Source organism: Neltuma alba, unplaced genomic scaffold (genome assembly GCF_004799145.2).
Source record: "Neltuma alba isolate B1F8T4 unplaced genomic scaffold, ASM479914v2 tig00011126_pilon, whole genome shotgun sequence".
In the NCBI taxonomy this organism is placed as follows: domain Eukaryota; kingdom Viridiplantae; phylum Streptophyta; class Magnoliopsida; order Fabales; family Fabaceae; genus Neltuma; species Neltuma alba.
The window spans coordinates 147,294-167,484 of NW_021635862.1; the positions used below are offsets into that span (position 1 = coordinate 147,294).

At 36.3% G+C, this 20,191-nt stretch overlaps 3 protein-coding genes and 1 long non-coding RNA gene across 6 annotated transcripts; 1 reads left to right on the forward strand and 3 right to left on the reverse strand.

Annotated features, from left to right (window-relative positions):
• Positions 1-1,722: 1,722 nt before the first annotated feature.
• LOC114761571 (uncharacterized) lies at positions 1,723-13,089 on the reverse strand. Its single transcript, XR_003742170.1, has 3 exons — positions 12,380-13,089; positions 3,396-3,400; positions 1,723-1,734 (listed from the first exon to the last, which is right to left on the reverse strand). It is a non-coding gene; the product is annotated as an uncharacterized LOC114761571 (long non-coding RNA).
• LOC114761570 (ubiquitin-conjugating enzyme E2 10) lies at positions 5,809-8,803 on the reverse strand. The gene is made up of 5 exons (XM_028950970.1): positions 8,664-8,803; positions 8,463-8,540; positions 7,080-7,207; positions 6,580-6,684; positions 5,809-6,278 (listed from the first exon to the last, which is right to left on the reverse strand). The coding sequence occupies exons 2-5, from the start codon at positions 8,530-8,532 to the stop codon at positions 6,135-6,137; spliced, it is 447 nt and encodes a 148-aa protein (XP_028806803.1). The 5' UTR covers positions 8,533-8,540; positions 8,664-8,803; the 3' UTR covers positions 5,809-6,134.
• On the forward strand, positions 11,629-14,169 carry LOC114761569 (myosin IB heavy chain-like). Its single transcript, XM_028950968.1, has 4 exons — positions 11,629-12,080; positions 13,098-13,416; positions 13,729-13,787; positions 13,865-14,169. Exons 1-4 carry the CDS (start codon positions 11,792-11,794, stop codon positions 13,894-13,896), a joined length of 699 nt encoding a protein of 232 aa, XP_028806801.1. The 5' UTR covers positions 11,629-11,791; the 3' UTR covers positions 13,897-14,169.
• Positions 14,170-14,589: 420 nt separating this feature from the next.
• On the reverse strand, positions 14,590-17,862 carry LOC114761551 (probable inactive receptor kinase At4g23740). Of its 3 annotated transcripts, XM_028950945.1 has the most exons (4): positions 17,677-17,862; positions 17,231-17,581; positions 15,570-16,901; positions 14,590-15,482 (listed from the first exon to the last, which is right to left on the reverse strand). In XM_028950945.1, the coding sequence occupies exons 3-4, from the start codon at positions 16,795-16,797 to the stop codon at positions 14,812-14,814; spliced, it is 1,899 nt and encodes a 632-aa protein (XP_028806778.1). In that variant the 5' UTR covers positions 16,798-16,901; positions 17,231-17,581; positions 17,677-17,862; the 3' UTR covers positions 14,590-14,811. The 3 variants fall into 3 exon arrangements, with proteins under 3 accessions (XP_028806778.1, XP_028806777.1, XP_028806779.1); XM_028950944.1 differs by having other exon boundaries at positions 17,231-17,862; XM_028950946.1 differs by lacking the exons at positions 17,231-17,581; positions 17,677-17,862 and adding an exon at positions 17,092-17,160.
• Between the last annotated feature and the right edge of the window lie 2,329 nt (positions 17,863-20,191).

Consider the following 20,191-nt stretch of genomic DNA (forward strand, 5'->3'; position numbering starts at 1 on the left):
CCTCACTGTCAATTCCTAGACACCACTCCCTCCCTCTCATTACTCTCATTATAGTGCTCCATTCGATTCACATCTCACAATCTAAATCATGTTAACTAATTTATTATAATTAAAAAAACGTTAACTTATTAAATTTGCCTTAAATTAATTTTTTCTTAACTTTATCCATATTAAATAGGGTTATAAAGGAGAGAGAAAAATACAAAAAGTTACACTTAAATATTAACTGTGGGAACAAATTTAATAAATAAACATTAATTACTCTTTAAGTGACTTATATTTTGAACTATACCATTACTGGAAGTCACTTATATTGTGCAGTCATTGTTAATTATTACAATATAGTTTGTTTAAATTATTAAGTTTTTGACGCATTCTTAACTAACTATAAAATTTTTTTATCTAATGAAACCCCTCTAAGTAATGACTTTTATAGAAGGTATATAAGAATAATGAATTTTAACTAATTTCATTAATTTATATAAAATTGATATTAATTTAAGTGCTTCTAAGTAATGACTTTTCCTCCTTTACTCTTGGGAGTAAAATAATGTTTTTAGAAGCATAGTGTTAAGGGTAAATTTGGTAAAGTGTATTATATCTGTACACTATTATGTCTTTGAATCTGAATGTAATAGTCTTAAAAAACAAAGAGAATGAACCGGAGAGAGTAATTATTACTCTGATCCTATTTATAAGGCAGAGAGAGAATGTTTTTTTGTTATATTTATAGGTCAGTGAGAGAATTTTTTTGTATGAATGTACAATTTTATCCCTCATCTATTGTTATGTTGGCTTTGTTTACATAAGGTATAATGTATATTAAATAGGAATAAAGTTGAAAAGTTATTAAATTTTAAATGAGTTAATAAAGCTCAAGGTTTTTCTTGGTATGTATGAAACATACTGAAAATGTCTTATAAATAGGACCAGATGAGTATTATAGAGGGAAGAGCGTACGATTTCATAAAGTTCATATATTTTTCCTTGGACCAACCATACAATTACATTGTTAATGCGTTGATTTACATTGGGAATCCAAAATTTCTCTGAATGAGAGGGCAAAACGGAAGGATGCACAATTTGAGAGTTTGGATCTTCCAAATTTTTTTTTCCAATTATAGAAACTTTCAAATTAGTAAAAATAAAAAACATTAGCAAGTAGGAGGCCAAAAAAAAAAAAAAAGAGCAGGGATTCATGCATACCCAAAATTTCTGTTATCTTCAAAACTTTAATCCCATGATTTGAGAATAAAGCTGGCCAACATGGGTTTGGTTACGGACATACAGAATAATGTCTGGTTTGCCACCACCCTCTCACGGTTTTTTCCCCTTTTCCTTTGAAGTAAAAAGGGCAAGAAAACAAGAACGAAAAACCAAAACCAAGGAAAGACTAAACCCAGAGAATAAGGAAGATTTGGTAAATGAAAAGCTCAACGCCAAGAAAAGAAATATCTGTCTTCTAAAAGCAAAGCTCACTAATAATAATTTGTACTTATATGCGCAGAGAATCCATGCCCAGGTGACCTCAACTTTATTCGTATTCTATGCGTATTAAGCTAAAAACTCCCTTATTCTCACTGCCAAACATGTGATTTTCTTTATATCCTGTCTCCCGAAAACAATGAAAAATAATATGTTTTTTGATTCCTCTTCCTAACTTGCTACGATTCATTCTCTGCGTAACATTATTCAATTAACACTCTCAGTGGGCAGCATGAGAATCCACTAATTCTTCTCTTCTTATCATCATTAAGATTAAAAAATCATTAATCATCTTTAAGTCCAGATCAGAATGAAACTGCATTGACTTCAAGTGGCGACATGTAAAATGCCACTGTTTAGATTCATTTAGTGTTGTGATTAATAGTATTAGTTATAGGTATATATATTAGGTGTCCAGGTACGGTTTTTGTGTGGTTTTGTCCTCAGAAAAAGACAAGACCAGAAGTACATTTGTGAGTGAGATTAGGTCTTTGGTTTTACGACCCAATATACACCAGATTTTAAGGGGCCATGCCCTTAAACCCACTCGTGGGCACGACCAATTTGCAAGATTTTTAATTTATTGTTTCTTTTTTCTTTTAATGAAAAGCCAGCCTAAATATTTGTTTATGAAAAATACAATTTTTATATATAGGCATGCATGTTGGACACGTAAGGTTGTGATTAAGTTAATGAAATATTCAACAGATCGGTGAAAAAGAAATAATATTGTACCTGCAGGACATGGGTCACGACACTGTCTTTTAGATAGTTAAATGCATTATTAATTATTAATTTTTTAATTAACTCTTCAAGTAATGCTTTGTGGGTTGGCTTCTTCTAGTATAACTTCACACACACACACACAAACATATAAATTGGCATTCCTAGGCTTTCTTGTCCGTTGATTTGTTGTTAGTTTGCTGGCCAGTAGCTGGTGTTATTAGCTTTCAAGGTCAACAAGGAGACATAAAAGGTATAAATAAGTTGACGTATATATATGTTTCTTCCAAATGACAAGATTATAATTATAATTCCGCGAGTTATTGCAATGCTCAAGGTATGACCAAGAAAATGTTCACCGAATTTTAGCATAAAATAACTCATCCGATCGAATAGATTAATTACTGTTTAGTTTTGCGTGTAATTTGATCATAGTGAATGATCTCCATAGTAGCACTGTTTCGTGACATTGATTATTGAATCAATAAGTTTATGAATTTAATCAACGTTCTAGTATTAAGTTACTCCATAAATGCTGAGCTCACACACACTCACACACTTCGAAAACGAACGCGTTGTGAAACAATTCAAGAATATGGTAAACAAAAAATAATCCACATAAACAAACTTCACACGTATAAATTATAGTTTCATGGTCCAAATGCCATAAAAAGCAAAATTTTTCCCCATGTTCGGTCGCTGGAGTTTCAATTTCATCACTAAAGTTCATTCCTTTTTTTCTGCGCCATCAAAAGCTTAGTCTGAGACGTCCTCGGTGATTTAAAAAATGTTGAATATGATTTCCTTTTCTCTCTCTGCTAACTTCACCAACGGATCTATCCTACATGGCTAAATTTTGAATGAATGTTTTCTAATGGCTTCAGCTTCGCGTTGAACCAGTAGTCTTTTTTAAAATATTCAAATATATTGTTTCAGTTTAACCATCTTATTTTTCGCTGTGACCCTCTAAAAGGTTCTGGAAGTATTGTGGTTCTGTTTGATTGTGTTGTTGAATCGTATCATTTAAGAAACACTATCAAACATTTATTTATTTACTTAATTTAGCCGTAAGGGATGATTCACTGATAGAGTGAGTGAGATTATAGCAAGAAGAAAGCAGGATTTGAGAACATATATATATATATAGAGAGAGAGAGAGAGAGAATAGCATGGGAAGGGAAGGAGACAAGAGCTAGCTCATCAAAATGGAAATGTGCATGAAAATTCAGACTAAATCTCAGGGATGGATCTTCTGAATCTAAAAAGAAAATGTGAAGAAAGATTTAACCTTTGAAGGGGGTTACTGGGCAATGCCAATCTCGGATTGTCGAAGGGAAGTGAGTGAATAGATGCAGCCGATAACTTTGACTCTTTGACCACAACTCAGTGTGCCTATTAAGGCCTTCTTAGGCCCCTACCCCTTTCCTAATAATTACAACTGGAACTTAGCAGGCGTCAACCATTCTCTCTCCCTCTCTCTCGCAATTAATGTCCTTGTCCCCCTCTCCATTTGCCTCCTTAATTTAATCCACTGGCCAAACATAGTCTTGCATAAACTTCCCAAAGAACGAGGAAACTTGCAAGTTGGGAATTGGAACTGGGGAAACACCGTCCTCTGTTGTATATATTTTTCCTCTTGTTTTTCGTCTTAAGTTGCACCATTTATATAATACTTCACCCGCTTCAAAATATATGAGATAAATTTTATCTATTTATTTTTACCAAGAAATTAATCAAAATCAGTTGAAAACAATAAATATGTAATGCATATATTTTTATTCCAGCTATACCCTTATTAACGAAGAGAATAAGTAAAAGATGTAATAAATAAATTAAAGAGGAAAGAGAATATATGTTAGGGGTAAAATTAAAAAAAACTTATTAAATGCTTAGACAAAAGTAAATATTATCTTATTAAAAAAAAAACCTCTCCAACAAAATTTATCTTGTATTTTGAATTAGAGGAAGTATTGAAACTAATCAATGAGAACGGTATCGTGATGGTAACACAAGTGGAAAAAGTTAATATTTGCCAACAGCATTGCCACATATAGTTGTATTTTTGGGGTTTTGGCATTCACTTATATTCTCCTTGGCCTGCTACCGGACTGGACATGGCCATTCTCGGCTCCATTGCAGCTGAACAATGACCATTGCTCTGGGCGGCTAATATTCATAAGCTGCTTTTCCTTACTTCTTGACATCCAACAACATGGAAATGGTTTGAGGTCAAAAAAGAATATGGAAATGGGCCCAGTTGGTCCATTTTAAAATGGGCCGAAATTCCTAATGAATCTTAGAGGGCCTACCGCGGCCCGAGTCTACATTGATGCAGTCAGCATTGCATTTTACTCAGAAGGCATCACAAGGGACGAGCTCTGCTCTTCCGCTGCAGTTTTTGTTCGTTCTGTCATTTCTTTTCTGCTGTTTGATTTCGCAGGCCACAACGGTTACTATGAAATTGAAAATCTTGGCAATACCAGCAAAGGAGACAGAACGATACTATGAGGGAAGTGGTCAAATTGCTCAGAGCCGATTTTTGTGCCTTTTTTCCTTTTGGGCCATCGAAATATCATTCTATTCATTGAATTAACAGAAATATATAGAATAGCTACTGGTTGAATCATGCATGGCGAAAGCGAACGTGAAATTGCCAATAAACTTGTTTTCTTATGATAGGAGGAGAAAAAGAAAGAGACGCATTCCATTTTGTTATGAGAAAAAACAGATAAAAGTTTTCAAATAAACTTACTCTTTCAATTCAATTAAATGTACACCCTCGTTTTCGGCTGAAGGAAAAAAAAACATTAGCATAACCACCTCGCATGAGCCAAAAATATTAATTAAAAAGGAAAGTTATAACATTAAACATGTAAAGAATTTGTGTAGTTTTCCAAATATGTACTTAAGAAAAATCAATATTACATTATTTGGACTTATATTTTGAATCAAGTTAACATGGGTCATAGGAGAACAGGACTTGTATTGCAAACTTGAGGAAGGAACGAGGCGTACCTAACTCTCATACACCGATAAATGTAATTTAATTTAATTCATGTCTTAAACCTACTTCCATTTTTCCGTTTCTATCCATGTTTAATGCCTATTTTATTCGTTAACTTTTAATGAGAAATGCAATATTCGTACCAACTCATTTCATACATTTACAAGGAATATATTGAAAAAAAATTAAATATTCTTCAAATTTTGTAATTTACTTTATAAAAAGAAACAAAGAATATTTATTATATACATGTATGCGTACATATACATGAATGGATGCATGCCTTTGGTATTTTCACTTATATTCTATTAATACAACACATAATTTGGCACAAATGCGAGACTAGATTGAATAGTTCCTAATCCCTTTCTTTTTCCTCCGAGTACGACTTCACAAGATATGTATAATTTTGGACCCGACGAAGGAAGGTAAGTTACCCTACCACTGCGAATATGATTTTCGCCCTACCTTCAATAATCTTTTCAACCTTCCTCGGGCCAAAAAATAAAAAACCTCTTCAACCTTAAAAGTGCGATGAAATGCGAAAAGTAATATTATTAAGCCAACTCATCAACTCTCCATCCAAAAACAATTAATTTTATTTTAAAAAACCCCTTAGTAATTGCACAATTACCTCAAATTCAGTCAATTCGCAGCCATCAAAGTTACATGGATGTTTTATGGGATCATAGCAGGGTTGAGAACTTAGTCGTGCGTTTTCATTGGTCCCATATCAGTGTCGTCGGAAGTAACGTTTGTAATACACGAGAAGAAAAAAATGTTATGCCCCACCCACCATTTTAGCTGGAGGAGCCATAATCAATTCAAGATTGAAGACAACAAATATTCATTACACAGGCTGTTAGGCCTAACCACCGAAAAATAGAGGGGGATCTCTCTCACACACATCATCACAGGTCACTCAGCCCATGGCATATTTCTGAGTCCAGCTTCTTGCAGTTGTCTCATACTTGTTCCGGTCTGTCTTGTACATGTGGGCGATTTCTGGGACCAAAGGATCATCAGGATTTGGGTCCGTCAACAGGGAGCAGATTGAGAGTAACACCTGAAGAAACCAATGATTAATTGCAATTCCAAAACGCAAACGAAATAGGCCTTTATATTGATGATGCATAAAACCCCGACTACACAATAAAATTGTTTCGTTGACCCGTACAGTGCGATGAAAGCCGTTTAGTTCCAGTGGTATATATCAGAACCATACGGGAAAGTCAAGTAAACTCGCCTTACATGGAACTATAAACTAAAAAAATTCCAGAATGAGTTGGTAGAAAAATTACTTCGGAAACTTATGTGTTCTATGGAATGAAGATTTTCCTCATTATCTGAAACAAAACTATACAAACCTTCGAAATGGTCAGAGCAGGGCTCCACTGCTCCTTCAGTATGTCAAGGCAAATGCTTCCATTGCTATTGATATTTGGGTGGAATACCTTCGTCCTGAATGCAACCTGCAAGATGGAAATGAGAGATCAATATAAAACATTACAAGGAAACAGTTTATTCCCTCTTAAAATTTTTAACTTTTAACTAAAAGAAAGCATGCAACTAGAATCCAAAAGTCAACATTTTTCTCAAATTTTCGATTCAATCATAAATGCCATGCTTTTTCTTTAAACCGGACACCAAATATTAAATTCTAATTTGTTGGGGAATGAGTGTTCTAATGACAGAAAAGTTAGATTTAAAATTCATATACCTGGCCCAGGAGGCAAAATACAAACTAGATGCATGAAGAAGAATGTAATCATGAAGTAAAACAGAAGTAGCGAACATGTAAAGACAGTGAAGAAGGGAATGATAAAAGCAATACAACAGTATATAAATAAGTGAATGAATTACAAACCTTTGGTGGCTTGAAGGGATAATCTGGAGGAAAATGAATTGTAACTAAGAAAACCCCTCCAGCATAAGGACTGTCTGGAGGGCCCATAATTGTTGCTTGCCAATGAAACATGTCTTCAGCAACAGGACCTTCAATGGTTACAAATAAATGAAGACGCACCATATAAGCACACGTGAAAAAGAAGGCCAGCCAAACCATAGGTGACATATTGCCAACATCAAACAGGGCAATGAAAACATCACATGCAGTTGATTAGCAGACTGTTAGCTTTTACAAGTTAGAAAGCCAGACTTCCAGTAGGTTTAGTTGACTACAGATAGACTGAGTATGCATGATTATTGCCACCTGGCTTAGCTTGGGCAGTCTGCGCACGTTTTGAGCGTCCTAGGTTTAAGTCATAGTAACAAGTAACGACTTCCCATAGTATTTCAGAAAAAGTAATTATATGCCCCTTAATTCACCTGAATCAATCATTTCCCTTTCACTAAAATTTCAAGACCCCTCATAAGTCATAATACTAAAATGCGAGAGATTAGAAGGAGAACCCAATTACAAAAGAGATTTTAGTTAGATTATCGCCCCCCCACCCTCATGCCATAACCAAGGAGCACAGAGATCCCAAAAGAGTAACAAATGCAAGAATAGCATAAAAATACCAATATCACATACATGGCTGATTTGATCATGACAATGTTGCATGGTTGTGCTGGCGATATGAAAAATTAAAACATTACTCAGCCATGAGTACAAAATCCAAATTCATAATTGCAGAATCCAGTAAGAAAATAAAATGCATACTAGGCAGAGCAATAGCTGAGAGGCATGTCACGGTCTACTAAGAAAGGCAAACGAGACCTCAAATAAAAGACAAAAGACACATCCCACCTATGAAGAGAAAAATAGAACCAACTATACACTGTACATTCCCAAAAAATTCGTTGTTAACAAGCTTAATTATTCGGCAAGCGACGTATAAACCCAGTTGTAAGATCAAGTAATCTCCCTAGCATACAAACTCCATTATAAGGAGAGCCATGCGACTTATAGGCTCCACAATCAGCGGCTAGTCCCAAAATATTCTAAACGCATCATTTCCATGTCGGCAGAATCAATCGAAACCAGTTGCCATCAGAAATGTCAGACAGAAAGGGCTCCATCGACGAGAGAGAATGTAAGGAGCTCAGGATCATACAGCTCCCCAATAAATCAGAACATATGCCCGCATCATTACAAAATTTAAATTACAACCACAGATATAACTAGAAATAATTTTTTTCCAAAGGAAAAAGCGAAAACGAAGCATGAGCCAAAAAATCCAGACAATTACGCGAACGAAAAATTAAAAAGAAAGCATGGAGCCAGAAGCATTAAGAAATGCAGTACCGGCGCTGCAAGATGTGGGAGGATCCTTCTGCAAATCCTTGAGTTCCTTCAAGATCCGCTTGGAGGCCATCACGAAATCTACACAAAAATATAAAATCGTTTCAGATCGAAGCATACGCTTACACAGACATAAACCCATCTACGCACGAAGCAACAAGAATCAGGAGAATAGAGTACTGGGGGAGGGGGATATAATCTTACCTAAGAGAAAACCGAGAGATCCTCCTTTGGACTTTTGGAATCGGATTTGTGGGGAAGAAGGAGGAGGAGGAGAGAAACAATGGGAAAAATGAAAATGGAAGGCGAAGGAAGATGACTTTTATAAATGTCTGGGGCGGCTTCGGAATCGATCCCCTCTCTTTCTCTGATTGATTTGCATTGTTGCCTCCCTCATTAATTATTAATGTTATTTATTGTATTATTTTGATTGATTTATTTCCTCCGCGCAAGAGTGGGTCCCTACTTGGCGTTTTCTGTACGAAATCCTTTCCTTTTTCCCTCTCGTGCCGAAAGGGGCCGCCGAACAGGAACGGTGGTCCTCATCCTTCCTCAACGGCGTCGTTTTGCGCCCTCATTGACCCATCGTGATTTCGCGCGTTTCCGCGCTGTTTTTTAACGTTGCATTTGATTTTTGTTTCCCTCGGCCGTTAGACAAAATGCTGAGGTAATTTTCTTTTATTTTTTTAATCACTGATTTCCGTTTTTAATTTCATTTTTCTCTTGATGATAGGTTAATATTTAATACGAGTAAAATAATATAAGAACATATCATAATTGAAATTACTTATGAAAATCATATATCTATATGTTGGTAATAATTAAACAAACTCATTCTGGTAAAAAAAATAATTAAACAAACTCATACATTTAAAATTGTATTTAAGTTCTTTTACTTTTTTTTTCCCGGTTATGTAATGATTGGCTTATGGTGGTCGATGTCTCAAACAAATGTCGCCGCCGAAAGGGTTTTCGGCGACAAATGTCGCCGCCGAAACGGCGACATTTGTCGCTGTTTGTCGGTTTTGGTGCGTGGCGACTTTACTTTTAAATTTTTAGTGATGGGATTGCCATTGGCTAATTGTTTTTTTGGTGAAATCTTTCACCCGCTCATAGCTCATCACAAGAGAAAAATAGAATACAAGCATATCGAGTTTAGGTCATTCTAATATTATTAGGGGGAAAAACCTAGTTTAGAAGTTGATTAATTGACGATAGCAAAAAAGAAGTTGATTAATTTATAACAGCAGACAGTAGTGGAGTTTAAATATTGGATTTTGTTTGGTATTTGTAAACATTATCAATTGTTTTAGTAAATTTAAAATCCTATACTTTTATCATGTGATATCTATTTTTTCACTTTGTACGTGTCGTCATTGTATAGGAGCCATCTATTTGTTATTTCAATTTTATTGGATATTTTTATGTCAATTTTTATTAGACATTTTTAGGAGGAACACACACCATACTATCTTTAGGTTTTTTTTTTTTGGGCCCAATACTATGCTACTTTTAATCCCTATTATAATACACTTTTTAGAAAACACAAGTAGTGTTTGTTACAAATCATCAAGGGAGGTATAAAGGTAAAAATGTTACCTTTATAAATATAAAATCTTGCAACATCAAGTAAATTTTATATTTAGAAGTGAATTGAAAGCAGTATATTTTTTAAAGACTATTCATATTGAAAGTTTAACATAATTTTTCAAATTCATTGATCGAAATATAACTTATGATTTTAAATATAGGTAAGTCTATTTTTCTATTTTAAAATAAATTTAATAACTTAACCACATCTTATTAATTTATATGAGAAGGTGGGAGGTGTCATCTATAATAATAATAAGCACCAAATAGTAGATCATTAAATCACACAAATTAGATATGCCAGCAATGATCATGAAAAAAATTATTTATCATGCAAACCAGGATCAATCCAGACAAGCAAACCAACTAAGTAACTAGTTTGGTTGAGCATGCATATCGGAGTCAAATTAACTCGGGAGTAACTTGGATTTGGTGCTTTAACCCGATTTTTTTGTTGTTTTGATATACAAATTTTAAGAAAGGGGTTGTACTCATCCACGATCTAAAGACAGGGCACCAAACGCTTGATCCACTGAGGCCTATCCCTGCAGACACGGGAGCATGACAAGCGAGCCACAACAAAGTGACACTTCCCAGGATCAAACCCCCTTCTTTTGGCGAGAGAGTTCGACCCTTTTACTAGCTGAACCCACGAAAGAGGGGTGGTTTAACCTGATTTTTTTAGGGATACTTTGTTATTATATATCTATTTTGATATTTTGTTATGATTGTATGGTAATTTTTTAATATCATAATATGATGTCAATTTGTCAAAAAATTATAAAAAAAGGTTGGAAAAAAATTGTTAGTATATGATTATTTTGTTTGTAATTCAAAGTATTGAATCAGTATTTAGTTTTTAAATAGTATGATAAAAATTTTGAATTAATTTTCAATTTTTTTAATTTATGTCAGTTTGACTCCAATCTAATCCACTAATCTTTAACCTATTGTCTCCACCAGTTGAGTGACAGGTCCATTTCTACCTTACTGTATATAACCCATGCACAACAACACACACACACATAAAAACTTATGTAATAGCAATATAAAATATAAGTATTTAAATGTTTTATATAAATATATATTACTACCTCCTGTAGTTAATATAAGATATTATCTAACTTTTATTTTGGTCCTAAATATAAAACTCTAATCTACTTTGTCTCTCATATTTATACTTTTTTTTTTAAGAAAGTCCTTCTAATAGTGATAGTTTTAGCCAATACACGTGATTAGCAAGGATATATAGAGAAAGACAACACATATTCATTACAAATAACTAACTTAACTCATTTATTTAATCTCCTCAAATTAATCAACAAATTCTGCCAATTGTAATTGGAAGCGGAGGTAGTATATAATAAGGGACTCAAATCGCTATTGACGACAGAGATAACTCACTCCAAATGAATTATTTCTCTGAATTCAATTGAATGCATTTTCCGATCACCGTCGTGATCCCCAGTAATATTAATCAATAAACAATCGCCTGGCCGTAGCTTGACGCTGGTGGCTCACAACGGCGGCTCGCTGACGTATAAGCCAGCTGGAACCAGATGGTTACGCGGCTCAGGAGCACGTGGTCCCACCATGTCACGCCGCACGCAACTCAGCAACTGCAAGTTGGCTCCCCCCAACCCCGAAAGGCATCGTCCAGTCCGGTCCAGCCCAGCCCTCGCAGGCTGCACCGTTTCCCTCCTTCTCCGAGTCCCATCACCGCTCCAAAACTCCACCTCTAGATGGAACGGTTCAGGACAGAGAGACGGGTTCATATTCAAGATTCCAGATCTGATCCCCCCAAAGACGGTGATATCGAGGATGAAGACTCCTCCCGAGTGCGATACGATGACGAATTTGAACAAGAGGGAAATTTGCGCCTGAATTTCTCCAACGGAAGTGTTTCCGAAGATCAGGAGCCGTTCATGGGCATCAAGGTCCGACGAAAGGCATCTCTTCACAGAGATTTTAAGGGGGACTACATCGATGTCCCTTCACAGCCTTTTTTGATGAAAATTTTGCAGAAACAAGGTTAGTCCTTAAACACATATATTTTTATCAACTCGTACTACGGCTGTGTAGAACTCGTTTGATAGTTGTGGATTGCTGAATTCGGCGTTTTCGAAACTAGCCTTCTGGAAATCTGGCGGATTTCGATATTCCTCTACCGAGGGCATGTTAACTGGGAAAGTTGATCATTTAATATGACAATTGATTTGTTCAACAATAAGGACATGGGCAACTAGTGCCAATCAACATTTGCTCTGAGTTAGTGGATTGATTCTTCTGTGATCTAAGCATGTACCTAGATCATGTGTTTTTCCCCCGACCAAAAGATAACGTGTTCGTTAATGTGAGTTTTTCCCCCCCTGCAAATAGAGCGCAGGATCTTTCATGGTGCTGAACAACCTCATCCTATTGTGATCACTGATCAAAAAGGGGAAGATTGATTTTTCTTACCCTTTTGTCGATTTACCATTCTCTGTATGAAAGAAAACATTGGTTATGAGGTGCTAGAGAGCGAAATATATTTTTGTTGATGTAGTTCTCCAACTCCTGACAGTTCTGATGAACACTGTCAATGATTCAATGCTCGAGTATGGAGGTTTCTTTTTTTTTTTCTTGAATGAGAAGTTTTTCAAGGGTTTGCTTGAAAATCGAAGCTTAACTCTTAGAATTTAATCAATTTTATTGTATGATATCTGCAGGAAGGTGAGACCTATACGGAATCAAAAATTTAAAAATTAATTTTAGAATTAGATGAAATGAAAAAAATCAATATCCAAATTCGGGGATTTTAAACAAATGAGATGCAAGATTAATATAAAGCAGTTTGGAAAGTCTCAAAGGATCTGACTCAGTGTCCGTTCTGATCCTCAGTGTCAAAGGAGAATGCCCAATTTCTTGTGTCTTGGCTTGACAGAAAGCCATGCATCATGTTGTGCATTTTTTGAGAAATGATGTAGAGGGACTAGGTTGGGAGAGAGGAAGATGTAGTGTGCGGTTTGCCAAGTTATGGAATTCTAATCTCCATTCATTTTCTTACAGGGGACAAGCAAGTTCTGTTTGCAGATAAAGTTTTGAAGTTCACTGGCTCAGGGAAAATGAAGAAACGTATTCTCTTAATTACTGGTTTTGCCATTTATATTGTTGACCCAGAAACTGGTGCCCTTAAAAGGAGGATAGCCCTTGCAGCTGTTGAGAGAATGTGTCTGAGCGAACTACGTGATAACTTTTTTGCAGTAGTAATTCCAACAGAGTATGATCTATTCATGGCCAGTACTCGAAAGACTGAAATTGTCACGGTGCTAGTGGAAGCTACCAAGAGTGCTTCAGATTATCAACTTGATGTGGTTTTCTCCAACAGGTAAGTGAAATTTATGCCTATTACTCTGTTCTGTGTGTTCTCAAATTCCTATCTATTCCCTCTTTAATATTTCATTCTCGCTCAAGTGATCTACTATGCTATGCTATCTATGTGGTTGTTCAGATTAAGTGGTTGGGCATATTTGACTATTTTGAGTTGAGCCCTGGGGCACTTTTAACCTGAAATACTCAGATTATTGGGCAAAATTTGACTCCTTGTCCAGATTATACAACAAGTGACCTACGTACTTACACATTGACTTGCAAGGTATAATCAAACATCACTAAAGGATATTTTGCTATTCCTTTGTAGGTTTGAGTATAATGCTGCGGCAGACACTGTAAAGGAAATCCAGTTTGAGGAAGTTGAAGGTATGGTTTCTTTAGTGTATCGTAATTTCTGCATCCATCTTGTGAAGCTTCTCTTATTTTTGCTTTACTGATTGCAGGGGGTGTGAAAACAAGAATTTTGAGGAAGTGAGTTGCAGTGCCTTTTTTTGTGACGTCTGTAAACTTAGTAGGAGATACGTACAGTTAATGATTGTGGGGCAATTGTGTGACCAGGGTTCTCACAGGCATAGTTTGGCGTCTCTTTTTGATTGTCTGAGGTTTACCTGTAATTCTGATACCTCAAATTTCAAAATGAAAGAAATATATATACGTGATGTAAAATTTTTACATGAAGCCAGATTGGCGGATTTATCTGGATGAATGAAAATGGGCCCCCGGATCCCGTGAATTTTACCTGTTTCAATTCTCTTTATCGCCTATTGGCTAGCTCAGCAGACGCTTGTCGATTTTAAATACTCAAGTCGATTGTAATTGATGATCAAATCAATGGAAATTGTTGACCTGTTACCTCTCCCTCATCTCTCATAATATTTGAGAATGACAGCCTGGTCCAAGGTGCGGCTTGCTAGTTTGCAAATCCGTAAGCGATGGGCTGAGCGAAAAAGAAAAAGTACATAAAGATAAACAGGTCATGAATATTATTCTTGTTATTTTTTCACGGTTGAAAGGGACCAAATGGTTGCCACATTGAAATTTACGATTAAATTAGTTTGCGCAGTAAGCTTCTCATCATCTTCTTAAATGGCTTCAAATTTCATTAATCAAAAGGCCATAATGATCTCAAGAACTCTGATCCTTAGTAGGGTCACGACTTGGGCAGTTCTTCCAAAAATAACAGGGCTATTTATAATGGCCAAGAGACCGGGTAAGTGGAAGAAATACAAAGAATCTTTCATGTCGCTGGAGTACGTCAGCTGACCTCCTTGACTATGATTCCAGCTAGATTTGGCTGCTTTAACACGCAACCATTTGCCAACTATAAAGAGACACTGGACATCAATCAACCATTTTTCACCTTTGCAGATGAAATTAAACTTTCATACATCTAAACAACGACGGAATCTTGTTGGGGAACAGATGAAGAAGGTGCATGAATAATTGCTTGTGGGGTCGGGGTGGAACCTTCAGTGGATGATTGGGTTCCAGTATTCACTTTGCGAACTTCCTCCAGCATTCTCACAACATCTTGCATTTTTGGTCTCCGTTCTGGCACCCTCACCGCGCAAGCCATCCCTATCTGCAACATCTCTACCATTTCTTCCTCAATATTTGCATATCTCAGCAACTCAACATCAAACACCTCCGCAGTCCACTCCTCTCTCACCACGGAATTCACCCACCTAACCAGATGCACCAACTCCTCGCTCCCTGTGGCATGTATGGGTGATTTCCCAGTGAGAAGCTCAAGCACCAGCACCCCAAAACTGTATACATCAGCAGCGTGGGTCGCTTTTCTGATGTCTGTTACTTCCGGCGCCCGGTACCCTCCAGTTCTCTGTGCTGGGAAGGGTATTGAGCTTGTTAATGTGGTCAAACCTGCATCAGACACACAACCATATCCTTGAGAGTTTAAGAAGACGTTTGAGGCTTTTAGGTTCCCATGTACTAGTTTCCCTGCATGTTTTGTGTGGATGTGAGCCATCCCTCTTGCTGCACCAATGGCAATTCTCAGCCGGCTATCCCAGTCTAAAGAAGCCCTGCCTTCCGCTTTTCTACCTGCATAATGGAGATGCATGAGCATTATTACAGTTAGCAATTGTTTCCATTCCAAGTAAGATGATGGAAGAAAGAGGCTTAACGTACCATGCAACATTGCAGAAACGCTACCCTCTTCGAAGTGATCATACACCATAAGTTTTTCTTCCTTGGAATAATAATATGCCCTCAGTGGAGCCACATTATCATGCCTAATCCTCCCCACCACCTCCATCTGCTGTTCAAACTCACGTTTTCCGACCACTACTTCTTTCAATCTCTTCACCACCACCGTGGTTACATCGTCTAGAGCAGCCTTATATGTTGTTCCGAAGGTTCCTTTTCCTAGTACCTCAGCAGATGATCTCAACAGGTCTTCCAGGTCAAAGGCAAGATGGCGACCCTCAAAAAACACAATCTTGTTCTTGTCTTGACTTTCAGTTTCAGATGCTTCTTTTTTCAGAGTGTCTTCCTTTTTCTTTGACTTCACGGCTGGCACTTCCTCATTTCCTTTCTGATAGCTGCGGATAAGCATGAGAACTGCAATCACCAGAAAAAATAGCACACAGCCGCCAATGATAATAGCCAATAATGCGGGCTCGCTTAGTGTGGTTTTCTTTTTCGGAGGAGCATTCGGTGGTTGAAGTGGAATAGCAGGAGGAAGTGAATTTTCTTTTGTAAGATTGTTGTTACCAGCAAAAGCTGAACGTGGAAATCTCTCGAGGGATTTAGGCACAACCCCACTAAGGTGGTTGTTCGCTAAATTGAGCACTTTTAGGCTAGGAATATCGAGGTCAGGAATTTCCCCGGAAAGCGAGTTGTTGGCTAAGACTAGAGTTGTGAGATGAGTCAATTTTCTAATGGAAGAAGGGATGCCTCCATTAAAAGAATTATTGGATAAATCGATAACATTAAGATTATTCCAAACGGAAAAATCCGATGGTAATGGGCCGGAAAACTTGTTGAATTGGAGATAAACGTAACTCAAATTTTTAAGCTCAGAGAAATCAGAAGGAAAAGGACCCGTTATTCTATTGGATCTAAGACTCAAGGTATGAAGTTCTGAGAGACGGCTAAGCGTGTTAGATGGGATCGGACCACTGAACCCAGCTCCAGGTAAATGGAGAGCTATGACCCTGGATTGTTCTTTGTTGCAGAACACCCCTCTCCAGCTTTTGCATGCAGAAGAATTCTCATCCCAGTTGAGAGGATGAGACTGATCGATATTGCGATAGAAATCAAGCAACGCTTTTTTATCTTCCACTGGCTCGGCACCAACACTCACGAAAGTTGCCCCAATGACGAAGGCTACTAACAAAGTTATCAAGTGGTCCATTTCCTTGCCTATTTTCTCGCTTCAATGAAGATGATTAGATCGTTGTTCAAGGAACTTGAACGAAGGACTCTTCAAGATCCCGCTCGCTTCTTCATGTGGTTAAGCTGGAGAGAAAACAGAGGATTGGAGGATTAAACAATGGTATTAATATCTATTCAAAGATGAACTAAAAGACAACTGGGTGAGATTTGTTAGATTAATTCAATGAAAATGAAATTCATCCCTGAAATTGCGGGTCAAAATGAAACAGCTCATGGTTGAATTCCAAATCAACCAACCCAATTTTCAACTCACCTACTCTGTTAGCTCAGCTCACAGAAACTTAGAAACTAAAGTCTGCTCTTCAATTTAGTTGGCATTTTATCGGTATAAAGCGGACGAGCACAACCATCCTTGGTATTATCATAGAGGGAAAAAAAAATGGAATACTTACTTGTGGATTCCAAAACACGGAAGCTAGATCAAGATCCAGAGGTAGCCGGCAATGTCCCCCACAAGCAACGATTTGGGGTTTGCAAGAAGAAATCGAGTAGGGCCAGAAGCATATCAGAAACAGGACTATCGTGTTTCAGAAGCAGTTGGAAGGCGAAAATCCAAAATCGGTGTTCGTTGCAATGATGGGATTATTGGTCGTGATGAGGAAGATGAGCTGGTATATGCTTGCGGAATCGGCAGCTTCACATGCAAAAGAAACAACTGAATCCATTGGCAATCATTTAGAGGCTCAAGGTCTCTCACAGTATTTTATGCCGCACGAACAGGATGGGGCATGTGGAGGAGGAACCTAACAATAATACAATATGATAATATGGAGATCAACATGCAATATATATAACATACATAGTACCAAACAGATACGGATAATTAAGCTTCACGAACTTTGCATATAAGCGATCCTTGCTGGGTGCAGATATTTTCTTGGACAATGTACAGTTGCTTCTTTTAGTTTCTAATCTTTTCAGAGAAGTTGATGGGAGTGGGAAAAACAATGGAGATATAACAACAAAGGTGAAAAGCAGAGACTGCAGAAGGCAGTTTTAGAAAAACAGGACAAGGGGTGACCTCACGAGCGTTGTCTTTGAGCTTTGTCTACAAGCAAGACGACCCATGTGCACCGGCACAGCCACGCTGTGGTGTGGCATGGCAGATAATCTAATTCTAACTGATAAGGTTTTAAGTCAGAAAATTAATATATATACCTTTGAACAAAATGGTAGTTGACATTGATGGGAATCAGTTTTCTTCAAAAATATTATGTTGGTTGTAATCAAAATAAGTAACAGGGGAGACGAGGACGGAGAATCTGCACGCTCGGGTAATTTGCAGGTCGTTAGTATTTGGTAGAAAGAGCTTTCTTATTAAGAGACAAAAAGCGTTGACTTGGGATAATCCATTTTTTATTCCATGCATGATGCTACTCCACCGAAAGCTAGGGTTAAAGCATAAGGACCAATCATTTCTATGAATTTCAAAGGTGCTCAGAATGCAGCGACATGGCTTTAGACAAAACTACACCTGTTTGTACCATCACCAACACAGCAGCCTTTGATTTTAAGTTTCATATGTTGTATGAGAAGTTTCTGATTAAAGTAGACCAGAAAAATATAGTCAAGTACCCAAAACTTTCTTGATCATGATCTTGTAATGAGAAAATCTAATTGTTAAGCAAGAAGAACAAAAATAATGAAGTGTCTTTTAAATTAATAATAAAGATACAATGATTTATGCATTAATTAGAGTTTCGTTATCTTTGTTCCTCTTTCTTCTTCATTCTTATAACACAATTGATTAAGAAGATATATATCGTGGTGGTATTAAAAAGATTGAAAAGTTATATGCGCCGGGGAGGGAGATTCTAGTGACAAAGTGGCCTCCTAAAAATGAACCGGGATGAAATTAGGGAAAATTATAATGAGATCCTAAAAAAAAAATTACTTAAAAGTCTTAATAATAACCTAAACAGTTTATATATAAGTTTCAGAATAAAAAATAACAACTTTAAACTTATTTTGTTGTTATTATTTTTAATTTCATTATGATTCTCTTATGAAAATATACACTGGAAATTGCATGGCTTCAAGCTGCATCAACCATGAATGCATGAAACATGTAGACGAATTTGATTACTAGTTGGAAGCTTTCTTACAAGGCAATTTTAATAATGACATCAACAATTTTCTCTCATAATTTATATAAAAATGTTAGGTGTCAAATATAATCATATAAGTTCATTAGGAGCTGAGTAGCAAGGTTGATTGGTTTCTTAAGAGCACCAAAACTTTCCTTAAAATAAATCTCCGCTCTCGCACACGCGCCCAAAGGGAACAACACGAGACGGCCACATGGTATATACTATACAGAAGAGGCAACTTAAAAATTAGAGGCAGAAGGTGTCGGGGTAATCAAAATAAAAATAATCAGTGCATGTTTTCTGATCTAAAAAATGAAAATAGTCAAAACAATTTCAGTGCCAACAACAAACAAGGGGGCAAAGCCATTGCATTTGTTCCAACGCCTATTGGGAAGCATCCTGTCTAGAACTTCTCTTCTTCCTTTCTCATCATCTTTTTTTTTCCTTCTCCTAACTATTGCATTAATATTTAACTGTTCATATTTAAATCTTTTTAAAACTATTATTAAAATATTAAATTATAAAAATAAATAAATTATAAATTATAAACTATATTAAAATTTAATTCTAATGGTTTGCAAATATCTACATGAAAATAAAGCAAAGCAAGTACTATTGGAACTAAAAAGAATGCATTGAAAATGTATAATATAAGATATATATTAGTAATTCCCAGATAAAGAAAGATATATTAGTAATTACAAATGAAAAAATTATTCTAAAGTAAATAAAATTTATCTATAATATATTTCACATGAAGATTTTTACACTAGTTTTATAAGTGTGCTTAGTTGGACTGGGATATCCTTAATTGAATTAAAAAATAAATCTGCAATTTCCCTCTCAATACAATTAGATCATGATCTAGTGATTAGTGTTTTTCAATTGAGGTCCTAATCTCTTTTCTTCACCGTTAACCTCAAATTTTTAAGTTAAAGCTGTTTAACTCGCGTACGACAGTTGATTAGGGGTTCAATTCAAGAAGTGTGTGAGGAAGTTTTGATACTACTTTTTTTTTCCGAGTTGAATTGATACTACTTATGACATCACGGTGTTCTAGAAAAACAAGAGGCAAAAAATAATTTTACATAAGTTCCTTGAGAAAAACCATTGTCGAATTAGGAAAAAAAATCTAAAATCGCTCTCCTACTGATTACTAACTACTCCTCCGGTCCTTAATATAGGACCCAATTCTTGAGTTAGTTTTGGTCCTCAAATATAAGACCCATTTCTTATATTTATCAATTTTTTCTGAATTACCCC